Source organism: Acipenser ruthenus, chromosome 9 (assembly GCF_902713425.1).
Source record: "Acipenser ruthenus chromosome 9, fAciRut3.2 maternal haplotype, whole genome shotgun sequence".
Lineage (NCBI taxonomy): Eukaryota > Metazoa > Chordata > Actinopteri > Acipenseriformes > Acipenseridae > Acipenser > Acipenser ruthenus.
Genome location: NC_081197.1, coordinates 60,231,177 through 60,244,036, shown reverse-complemented (window position 1 = coordinate 60,244,036; position 12,860 = coordinate 60,231,177). Strand labels below are relative to the sequence as shown.

Genomic DNA, 12,860 nt, shown 5'->3' with positions numbered 1-12,860 from the left:
TTTCAAACTGCACACTTGTTCTAAAAAAGAGTTACATACTATTATATAGATCAGACGTACTGTATATTACCAATGATATGATAGTGATTTAAAGGTTGCACATCTGGAACAGGAGCTTGTAGAGCAACATGCATGGTATTGTATTTTTAATAGTTTACATTATTGGCACACGGGCAAACAGATTCGCCTGTAATTGTGTTTCTCTGCAACAATGGGATCTGCTAAGCTCCTCGGGTCTTACAGATTCTGGAGAAAAGCATTTGGTTATTGTGAAAAGCATTTGGTTATTGTGAAAATCATTCAGTTATTGAGAAAAGCATTCAGTTATTGAGAAAAGCATTCAGTTATTGTGAAAAGCATTCAGTTATTGTGAAAAGCATTCAGTTATTGAGAAAAGCATTCAGTTATTGAGAAAAGCATTCAGTTATTGAGAAAAGCATTCAGTTATTGAGAAAAGCATTCAGTTATTGAGAAAAGCATTCAGTTATTGAGAAAAGCATTCAGTTATTGAGAAAAGCATTCAGTTATTGTGAAAAGCCTGAACAATTATGTGTTGGGTAATCATCTTCCAATGCCAGGAAATACCTTTGAAAAACTTGACTGAAAAAGCATGTTCAAAATAAAAAGGATTGCTCTATAGGGGACTCTATAGTAATAAAGACACATTGTTTAATTGGAGGCTTTCTCAGTATAGTTATGCTGTTCAGGTTGCATTTCATGACAGCTGGGTTCAGCTGCTCTTCTTGCGCTACAATGAAATCCCTCTCACCCAGCGTTTGTCTGAAAGGGTTCAGAAATATTCTGAAATGTTTTTTTTATATTTTCAGTACAACATTAGAACATGAATAATTTTCCTATATTAAAAAAAGTATTTTATTTTATAGAACTGTGTGTTAGTTATTTACAAGGATCCTAGTTTTACACAATAAAAATAAAAAATATTAAATTCTCAGATTAAAAAAAATTGAAATCTGCATTATTTCACAATTAAAATAAAAGGCTAAAATGTAGTCGTCCCGTCTGTCACATTATAAGATACACAAACAGTACTATTGACTAACAGTTAACACAGGAAGTAATTTTTAAATTCCAAGGAGGTTACAAGCTCTCCAGTGCCATCAATAATATAAACAAACTTACCATTTTACTTTAAACATTACAATACATCTGTGTAGGAATCATACAAACCAAAACATAGTGTTCATATTCGTTTATCTGCGAGCTAGTCTGCGTGGCTATTGCCAAACGCATTGACCCGATCTTTAGGGTGATCTTTATTGTTTTCAGCATCTTCAAACAGCTTGCTGAGTAGTAACAACGCACTGGATACTGAAGTAAACTGCAGCTACATTTCAGCATGAATGTGACAGCGTGCCTCGTTCAGCCTTGACCTCTGTGCACCAGAAGCAGTTTTATTGAACGTATTATTGAAGTATGTTTATGTAAATGTAAAGCAAAATTGCCTGTGTTGATGAGTATATATGATACGTGTATTGATTTGATTATCAAACAAACAAAAAAAGCACGCATTCTTTTTGCCGTGCCCCAAAATTCTCTGACAGCATTGCAAATCCATGTTTTTTGCGTTATTCCGCAGGGCAAACCGATTCCTAGGATCCCTGGTTATTAATAGTAATTCACTGATGAAATCCATGTTGGTTATTAATAGTAATTCATTGATGAATCCATGTTAGTTATTAATAGTAATTCATTGATGAAATCCATGTTGGTTATTAATAGTAATTCATTGATGAATCCATGTTAGTTATTAATAGTAATTCATTGATGAATCCATGTTAGTTATTAATAGTAATTCATTGATGAATCCATGTTAGTTATTAATAGTAATTCATTGATGAATCCATGTTGGTTATTAATAGTAATTCATTGATGAATCCATGTTAGTTAGTAATAGTAATTCATTGATGAATCCATGTTAGTTATTAATAGTAATTCACAGATGAAATCCATGTTAGTTATAAATAGTAATTCATTGATGAATCCATGTTGGTTATTAATAGTAATTCATTGATGAATCCATGTTAGTTAGTAATAGTAATTCATTGATGAATCCATGTTAGTTATTAATAGTAATTCATTGATGAATCCATGTTAGTTATTAATAGTAATTCATTGATGAAATCCATGTTAGTTATTAATAGTAATTCATTGATGAATCGATGTTAGTTATTAATAGTAATTCATTGATGAATCCATGTTAGTTATTAATAATAATTCATTGATGAAATCCATGTTAGTTATTAATAGTAATTCATTGATGAATCCATGTTGGTTATTAATAGTAATTCACTGATGAAATCCATGTTAGTTATTAATAGTAATTCATTGATGAATCCATGTTAGTTATTAATAGTAATCCATTGATGAATCCATGTTGGTTATTAATAGAAATTCATTGATGAATCCATGTTAGTTATTAATAGTAATTCACTGATGAAATCCATGTTAGTTATTAATAGTAATTCATTGATGAATCCATGTTGGTTATTAATAGTAATTCATTGATGAATCCATGTTGGTTATTAATAGTAATTCATTGATGAATCCATTTTAGTTATTAATAGTAATTCACTGATGAAATCCATGTTAGTTATTAATAGTAATTCATTGATGAATCCATTTTAGTTATTAATAGTAATTCATTGATGAATCCATGTTAGTTATTAATAGTAATTCATTGATGAATCCATGTTAGTTATTAATAGTAATTCATTGATGAATCCATGTTGGTTATTAATAGTAATTCATTGATGAATCCATGTTAGTTATTAATAGTAATTCATTGATGAATCCATGTTGGTTATTAATAGTAATTCATTGATGAATCCATGTTAGTTATTAATAGTAATTCACTGATGAAATCCATGTTAGTTATTAATAGTAATTCATTGATGAATCCATGTTAGTTATTAATAGTAATTCATTGATGAATCCATGTTGGTTATTAATAGTAATTCACTGATGAAATCCATGTTAGTTATTAATAGTAATTCATTGATGAATCCATGTTAGTTATTAATAGTAATTCACTGATGAAATCCATGTTAGTTATTAATAGTAATTCATTGATGAATCCATGTTGGTTATTAATAGTAATTCATTGATGAATCCATGTTAGTTATTAATAGTAATTCACTGATGAAATCCATGTTAGTTATTAATAGTAATTCATTGATGAATCCATGTTAGTTATTAATAGTAATTCATTGATGAAATCCATGTTAGTTATTAATAGTAATTCACAGATGAAATCCATGTTAGTTATTAATAGTAATTCATTGATGAATCCATGTTGGTTATTAATAGTAATTCATTGATGAATCCATGTTAGTTATTAATAGTAATTCATTGATGAATCCATGTTGGTTATTAATAGTAATTCATTGATGAATCCATGTTAGTTATTAATAGTAATTCACTGATGAAATCCATGTTAGTTATTAATAGTAATTCATTGATGAATCCATGTTGGTTATTAATAGTAATTCATTGATGAATCCATGTTAGTTATTAATAGTAATTCATTGATGAATCCATGTTAGTTATTAATAGTAATTCATTGATGAATCCATGTTAGTTATTAATAGTAATTCATTGATGAATCCATGTTAGTTATTAATAGTAATTCATTGATGAATCCATGTTAGTTATTAATAGTAATTCATTGATGAATCCATGTTAGTTATTAATAGTAATTCATTGATGAATCCATGTTAGTTATTAATAGTAATTCATTGATGAATCCATGTTAGTTATTAATAGTAATTCATTGATGAATCCATGTTAGTTATTAATAGTAATTCATTAATGAATCCATGTTAGTTATTAATAGTAATTCATTGATGAATCCATGTTAGTTATTAATAGTAATTCATTGATGAATCCATGTTAGTTATTAATAGTAATTCATTGATGAATCCATGTTAGTTATTAATAGTAATTCATTGATGAATCCATGTTAGTTAGTAATAGTAATTCATTGATGAATCCATGTTCAATGGCATGTTCTGCTGTTCCAGGAGGTTTTGCTGCGCAGCCGGATTGTTAAAACTAGCCAGACAAGATATGCCCTGACCTGCCGTTACATAAGAGAATGCCAGATGATCTCTCACACAATGTAAGTATTACCTGGTGAAGAATTACAAGAATATAAAGGTTAACGTTCGCAGTTAAAACTGCTGTGATATTATGTAATAAGCAAAGACAGTAAATTAGAGTTGTTTTACAAGCTGGAAATGTGTGACTGTTGGATTGTACTAATATGATAATTAGTTCTCATTTTCTTTAGTAATTATTCCATTTTGATATACGTATGTATTTTATTTAAATTGATATGTAACACGTATGGTAAACAGTAATTCAACATTCATCAAATGATATTCTGCCACAACATATCAAATTACAGCTATGGCATTCTTATGAGATCATTAAGATCAGACAACAATATACCAATAAGAAATATCCCAGCACCACTCAGTGTGAGAGTCATCTCCTTATTACCAGCAATCCATACTGAATCATCATTTTAGGACAAGGAGGTATAGAATTGCGACACCAGTGCCTCCTATTTTCTGTTCTGAATGCCCCTTTAACTAATCTCCATTTATGACCCCTGGTCCTTTTTTCAAGTCAAAGAAGTCCCCCGGGTTGACACTGACTATACCTTTTAGGATTTTGAATGTTTGAATCAGATCGCCGCGTAGTCTTCTTTGTTCAAGACTGAATAGATTAAATTCTTTTAGCCTGTCTGCATATGACATGCCTTTTAAACCTGGAATAATTCTGGTTGCTCTTCTTTGCACTCTTTCTAGAGCAGCAATATCCTTTTTGTAACGAGGTGACCATAACTGAACACAATATTCTAGGTGAGGTCTTATATGCTCAGCATCTTGCTGGCTTCTCTCCAGCTTTCCTCTCACCTGAATGTGAACATATGGTTTAGCACATATGGTACCTCGCACCCAAGCTGCCTATAAAGCGTTAATAACACATGCATTTCCCATTGCCAATGAAGAGCTTTGTGGAAAACGACATTATCATTCTTTTAGCCTCACTAAAGGACCCACAGACAGTTTCAATCAGACATCTGCAGAACAAACTAAGAAAATATAATTGAGTCTATAATGCATGAGACACAATTTGAATACATTACCAGAAAGCTGCACTTGTGAATATTACAATGATGCTGCATACAATATTAAAATGATGCTGAATACAATATTAAAATGATGCTGAATACAATATTAAAATGATGCTGCATACAATATTAAAATGATGCTGAATGCAATATTAAAATGATGCAGAATATAATATTAAAATGATGCTGAATGCAATATTAAAATGATGCAGAATATAATATTAAAATGATGCTGAATGCAATATTAAAATGATGCTGAATACAATATTAAAATGATGCAGAATATAATATTAAAATGATGCTGAATGCAATATTAAAATGATGCTGAATACAATGATGCCACATACAATTCACTCTCACAGTGTTTTAATGTAGCTTCACTCTCAGTGTTTAATGTAGCTTCACTCTCAGTGTTTAATGTAGCTTCACTCTCAGTGTTTAATGTAGCTTCACTCTCAGTGTTTAATGTAGCTTCACTCTCTCAGTGTTTAATGTAGCTTCACTCTCAGTGTTTAATGTAGCTTCACTCTCTCAGTGTTTAATGTAGCTTCACTCTCTCAGTGTTTAATGTAGCTTCACTCTCTCAGTGTTTAATGTAGCTTCACTCTCAGTGTTTAATGTAGCTTCACTCTCTCAGTGTTTAATGTAGCTTCACTCTCAGTGTTTAATGTAGCTTCACTCTCAGTGTTTTAATGTAGCTTCACTCTGTTTAATGTAGCTTCACTCTCAGTGTTTTAATGTAGCTTCACTCTCAGTGTTTAATGTAGCTTCACTCTCTCAGTGTTTAATGTAGCTTCACTCTCTCAGTGTTTAATGTAGCTTCACTCTCTCAGTGTTTAATGTAGCTTCACTCTCTGTGTTTAATGTAGCTTCACTCTCAGTGTTTAATGTAGCTTCACTCTCAGTGTTTAATGTAGCTTCACTCTCAGTGTTTTAATGTAGCTTCACTCTGTTTAATGTAGCTTCACTCTCAGTGTTTTAATGTAGCTTCACTCTCAGTGTTTAATGTAGCTTCACTCTCTCAGTGTTTAATGTAGCTTCACTCTCTCAGTGTTTAATGTAGCTTCACTCTCTGTGTTTAATGTAGCTTCACTCTCAGTGTTTAATGTAGCTTCACTCTCTGTGTTTAATGTAGCTTCACTCTCAGTGTTTTAATGTAGCTTCACTCTGTTTAATGTAGCTTCACTCTCAGTGTTTTAACGTAGCTTCACTGTCACAAGCTGCTGTGTCCCCCTTGCAAGGCATTCAGATCAAGAGGATTGTCTACAAACAGATTTGCATATCCCATTACAATGTAAATGAAAACAGCATGCTGAATACACCTTTAAGAGTTTGTAAAAAGCATTCTATTGAAGAACTAATTGAACCTTTCCTTTGTCTGTCATGCTGCTACAATGAATCGATGGCATTGTTTCATTGGAAACAGAGAGGCTGCTCTCATTTCTTTACCGTCTCATTTGTTGAGCTGCACCTCTCATTGGTTCAGTATTTCCTTTTACACTGAGTACCGGGCTCTATTGGAGAATTATAATTGCATGTGTCCAGATGAACAGATACCAAAAGCACCTGCATCATTTGACAAATTAGCAAGCTCAATATATCCTGGACTGAGCTGGAACTGGACTTGTCGTTCCTTGCTCTTCTATAGTGTGTGTGTGTGAGCTCTGTGCACAGACACATCCTGTTTCTGTGGGTTTGCTCGTGTGGATGTGTGTGAGCTCTGTGCACAGACACATCCTGTTTCTGTGGGTTTGCTCGTGTGGATGTGTGTGAGCTCTGTGCACAGACACATCCTGTTTCTGTGGGTTTGCTCGTGTGGATGTGTGTGAGCTTTGTGCACAGACACATCCTGTTTCTATGGGTTTACTCGTGTGGATGTGTGTGAGCTCTGTGCACAGACACATCCTGTTTCTATGGGTTTACTCGTGTGGATGTGTGTGAGCTCTGTGCACAGACACATCCTGTTTCTATGGGTTTACTCGTGTGGATGTGTGTGAGCTCTGTGCACAGACACATCCTGTTTCTATGGGTTTACTCGTGTGGATGTGTGTGAGCTCTGTGCACAGACACATCCTGTTTCTATGGGTTTACTCGTGTGGATGTGTGTGAGCTCTGTGCACAGACACATCCTGTTTCTGTGGGTTTACTCGTGTGGATGTGTGTGAGCTCTGTGCACAGACACATCCTGTTTCTATGGGTTTACTCGTGTGGATGTGTGTGAGCTCTGTGCACAGACACATCCTGTTTCTGTGGGTTTACTCGTGTGGATGTGTGTGAGCTCTGTGCACAGACACATCCTGTTTCTATGGGTTTACTCGTGTGGATGTGTGTGAGCTCTGTGCACAGACACATCCTGTTTCTGTGGGTTTGCTCGTGTGGATGTGTGTGAGCTCTGTGCACAGACACATCCTGTTTCTGTGGGTTTACTCGTGTGAATGTGTTTCTATGAAAGCTTATGAGGCCTATAACTCCAGAACTCCTTGTGTTTCCCCAGATTAACTGTAGTCTCTTATGGTATACAATACCATTTAAGATATATTATATTTCATATTCTAAATTCAAGTTGTTATTTTAGGAGCAGACTGGGAACAATGTTCTTAAAAATGGAAATATATATATATATATATTCTTCTTCTTGCCCTAGTTTGTCATTAACTCCTATGAATATAGGAGTGTGGAGTAGTGGTTAGGGCTCTGGACTCTTGACTGGAGGGTTGTGGGTTCAATCCCCAGTATGAGACACTGCTGTTGTACCCTTGAGCAAGGTATTTTACCTAGATTGCTTCAGTAAAAACCCAACTGCATAAATGGGTAATTGTATGTAAAAATAATGTGATATCTGTATAATGTATAATGTGATATCTTGTAACAATTGTAAGTCGCCCTGGATAAGGGCGTCTGCTAAGAAATAAATAATAATAATAATAATAATAATAATAATAATAATAATAATAATAATAATAATAATATCTGTCATCAATCTCATTACAAATCCAACTACATAGATTCCAGGCTTGTTGTGCCCTGTTCTGATATTGAAGTACACATCACTGACAGAACAAGAATGCCTGTTCCTTCAGTGCAGTCAAAGAACAACCCAACATTAAATAACACATGTAAGTCAATGCCATGTGCGTCTGGCTGAATTACTATCCCTTCAGTGTAAAAAGACTTCTAATTGCTAAGCATATCTGAGTCCTTTAGGCTCTTGGTTACCTTTTCTTAGCTTCATGAATTCAATAAACCCGCACAACACACCATACTCTTCTGAACCCTAGAAATCTGCAGTACATTAACATCCTATAATTATCACAGCTGCTGCGCTATCATTTAATTACAATCATTATTTTGTGATACAGTTGAATAGGAAAGACAAAAATGATAAAGCCCCTTTCACGCCAAACATCAGTCTCTGCTGGAGTGAGGGACAGGACTGAATGACAGGGAGGGGTTGAGGTGACATGCAGAGCTGTCAGTGGACACTCTCATGTCTCTGCTTGAGGGACAGGACTGAATGACAGGGAGGGGTTGAGGTGACATGCAGAGCTGTCAGTGGACACTCTCATGTCTCTGCTTGAGGGACAGGACTGAATGACAGGGAGGGGTTGAGGTGACATGCAGAGCTGTCAGTGGACACTCTCATGTCTCTGCTTGAGGGACAGGACTGAATGACAGGGAGGGGTTGAGGTGACATGCAGAGCTGTCAGTGGACACTCTCATGTCTCTGCTGGAGTGAGGGACAGGACTGAATGACAGGGAGGAGTTGAGGTGACATGCAGAGCTGTCAGTGGAAGCTCTCACGTCTCTGCTGGAGTGAGGGACAGGACTGAATGAGGGAGGGGTTGAGGTGACATGCAGAGCTGTCAGTGGACACTCTCATGTCTCTGCTTGAGGGACAGGACTGAATGACAGGGAGGGGTTGAAGTGACATGCAGAGCTGTCAGTGGAAGCTTTCATGGCAACTGTACCATTGTTCCTCTCCTCACTCGTATACTGAAGTACAGAACAAAGTACAAGAGAAACATGTGCACAGCTTTTAGCAGATGAACTGCTGTAAAGGCGCTTTCCATTTAGTGGGAGACTGCATTGCAATGTGGTAGGCTTGTGGAAGAACAGTTAACCCTGTGGTACAGTCCGTGTTAACCTTATACTCTCTCTCCAGACCGAGCATCCAATCTGTGAAGCCATTTCCTAAAGATTCCAAATGACAGGAAGAAAAAGGAAAGGCTCCATCAGAACAACAGGGAGGAGACGCAAAGAAGCAGAAGAGGAGAAGAAAGAAGAGGGAGCAGAAAGCGTGCCAGGATCCTTCAGACAGCGAGGAGACAGATGTCAGTAAACATGACCCAGGGAGTGCCTCAAGGGATGAAGCTTTGACAGGTAACACTGGGGTTTCAGTGCTGCAGTCCCTGATAGAGACATGGCTGTATTCATGAGACATGGCTGTATTCATGAGACATGGCTGTATTCATGAGACATGGTTGTATTCATGAGACATTAGAGATACTATATTGCAGAATGAATACAGCCCACAGTCTGTACAGCATACCGGAACTTATACTCTAGATTCAGTAAATATTGCTCATTTGTGTTAACAGTTCATAAAAATTAACTAATTTCTGAACTATTAGAAAAAGCTATAGTGAGATACAATGGGGTCTTCTTAAATAAACGCAACCCTGTTTCAATGATATGATTGGCTCAGAGTGTTTAATCCCTAAGCAGCGTTCTGATGACTGCCGAACATGTTTAGCAGAGTCTTTTTGATTTTGTTTATAAATAGGTTGCAGTATATTGACACAGCATGAAGGTGGTTTGTTCATGGGGTAGTAAGCTCGTTGTTCATAGTTAGTAAAGTGCCCTTTAAAATAACGTTTTCCCCTTGTCTCTGTTGTCAACATCTCCACTCTGGCTTCTTCACTTTGCTTGTCCTTCACTCCTATGGCCTCCAGACCCTCCGTTCCCCAGTATCTATACTTACACTACACATCCCTTCCAGGGAAGCATTGTGGGCTGCCTGCTTTAATTGTCTACCTCCTCTGTTTGTACCAGTTAGCTTTATCTTCAGTCAGAGCAGCGAGAAAAGCCAAAACATTTTGGTGATTTTATTTTCAGTCGTATCATCTTTGAGTTCTCCTTCCCTTTGAAGGCTCATCATTATTAGAATGCCTTTATCATTACTCACCAGAACACTTCCCTCTGCTGCTAGTGACTTAACTGGCAAATAAACCATTACCCTTCATCTTCTGATATTTTGATAGTTTCTGTGTAAAACATGTGGAAGATGTCACAGATACAGCGCTGTGGTCGTCGTGCTGGAAGTTTTGCTTGCTCATATTCCATTCCTGTTTATGGGACGTCACACATGGTAATAAAGACACTTGACCCCCACCGTTCCTTTGGGAGGTGAAAGGCAAGGCAGCGTTCCCTGGGTCAGGCCTGCTTGCACACTTCTTTGCTCATCCTCTGCTGCATCTGTTTGATTTGACAGAGGAGAAATCCGACTGGGACTGTGATGGAGAGAGGGCCGGCACGCCTTCTCGCACCTCCAGAGCAGTTTCATGTGTTCCGCAGTCTGAACCTCACTCCAGGACCAGCTCCCCCCGATCTGACACACTGTCCACCCCTCTGTCCTCAAGGCATTCCGAGGTGCCGACAGCTCCATCAGCAAAACCAGCCTCTTCAGACCGGAGTGGCAACTCTGCAGAGAGGATCAGGAAACTGGAGGACTGGGCTGAAGAGCTGGAGCAGGCCCTCGCTCAGCACAGGGAACAACAAGAGGTGAGTCCCGCTGTGTGTGTCAATGTGTGTGTGTGTCAGTTCCGCTGCGTGTGTCAGTGTGTGTGTGTCAGTTCCACTATGCTCATTGTAATGCTCTGTGCCCACAGTACACCAATACGGCATTGCAACCAGCATGAACTGGATATACCAAATCAAACCCTTTCCCTTTGCAAACCCTCCCAAGCTGTGCAATGACAGCTTCTTGACAGAGTTCATGGGATGATAATGTGTGTATTGGGTGACATGATCATCACAGCAATGTGGGCTCTATATGTATCATATTCAGAGAAAGAGCAGGGATATTACATGGGACCTGTTCACTCTTCATTTACAAACATGTGCCTCGTAATTAATGACACGACAATGGAATTGTCTTGATTTCTCAATAGCTCATTCAAAAGCATGTAAAAGATCTGGTGAACTGGAAGATTCATGAAGATGCAGATATATTAGACAGCCAGAAACAATTAGCCCAACAGCAGCAGGAGCTTCTAGAACAACTCACAAAGCAGAGACCTCTTACAAGCAACAGCGCAAACAGGAGACATGATGAGAGAGGTAATGAACGCATTCAAATACACACAATCCAGCAAGCAAACACGCCTCCACAAGAAACAGCACCCTTTCAAATACACACAATCCAGCAAGCAAACACACCTCTACAAGAAACAGCACCCTTTCAAATACACACAATCCAGCAAGCAAACATGCCTCTACAAGAAACAGCACCCTTTCAAATACACACAATCCAGCAAGCAAACACGCCTCTACAAGAAACAGCACCCTTTCAAATACACACAATCCAGCAAGCAAACACGCCTCTACAAGAAACAGCACCCTTTCAAATACACACAATCCAGCAAGCAAACACACCTGTACAAGAAACAGCACCCTTTCAAATACACACAATCCAGCAAGCAAAACAAATTGCTAGGCAATAGTTGTTTGTTGTTGTTTGTCTGACACTGAAAGAGAGACACTTGTCCAGACTTGTTTCAGTAATGCTAAGAGAGCTAATCAGCCATCAGAATTTAATTGGAATGCATATGAATCGAGTTATACCACTTTAGCTTTTCCAGTTATTTTAAATGACTTATACAGATAATTTCAATACATTTTTGAAAAAAGGAATAACAACTCTTCCAATGGAATATTTATGAATTTGCAGCCAATTTATCTGATTTTTATGACACAACATTTTCTTACCCCTCATTAGCATGACAACCTTTACACAAAGTTAATTTCTGTCAAATTGAAATAAAATGTGGATACAAAAGGATTAACAGCAACACCTCGAGAGACTAGTAAGAATGCTGTCCCGGTTTGAACACAGGTTGTTTCTGAGTGTATTCATGCAGCTAACAAATGGGACAATTGCGTTTCAGTTTCTGATTTGTACTTTGTGTGTTTCTGTCAGTTTGTACTGCGTGCTGCACATGCTAATATGAAGTGTGCTGCTCAAGGAAGCTTGCATTCGCCACACTTGAGTAAACCTGGCTTTCGGACAATGATTTTCCATTTTTCTGGTCCCTGGCCCGGAGCTTTAATACAGGCAAACATATCACAGGCCTTGCTGCTTGAATAGTGTAAAATGTATTTTGCAATCACTGTTTTAAAAAGTGGAATAATAAAATAGGAACAAGTAAATGTTTTCCTTATGAAGCTCCCGTTTTGCGTTTCGGTTTGTCAAGGTTCCTCAGGCGATTTGTATGGAAGCGCGACTAAATCCTGTATTAACCCTGAGTGCATGCCAGTTTGATTATGTTATGACATTTAATAGAGAAAAGTGTAAGGTACTGCACGCAGGCAATAAAATGTGCATTATAAATATCATATGGGAGATTGAAGAAAGAATCTATGAAAAAGACCTAGGAGTTTATGTTGACTTAGAAATGTCTTCATCTAGACAATGTGGGGAAAC

General features: G+C 37.0%; 1 protein-coding gene across 1 annotated transcript in view; it reads left to right on the top strand.

Moving 5' to 3' along the window:
- LOC117405314 (von Willebrand factor A domain-containing protein 3B-like) overlaps nucleotides 1-9,532 on the top strand; it is a 57,469-nt gene extending 47,937 nt beyond the window's left edge. Inside the window, 2 exon segments of the mRNA XM_059030401.1 lie at nucleotides 4,041-4,138; nucleotides 9,321-9,532. Coding sequence (XP_058886384.1) covers nucleotides 4,041-4,138; nucleotides 9,321-9,366 — 144 coding nt within the window. The 3' untranslated portion in view covers nucleotides 9,367-9,532.
- Nucleotides 9,533-12,860: the final 3,328 nt, after the last annotated feature.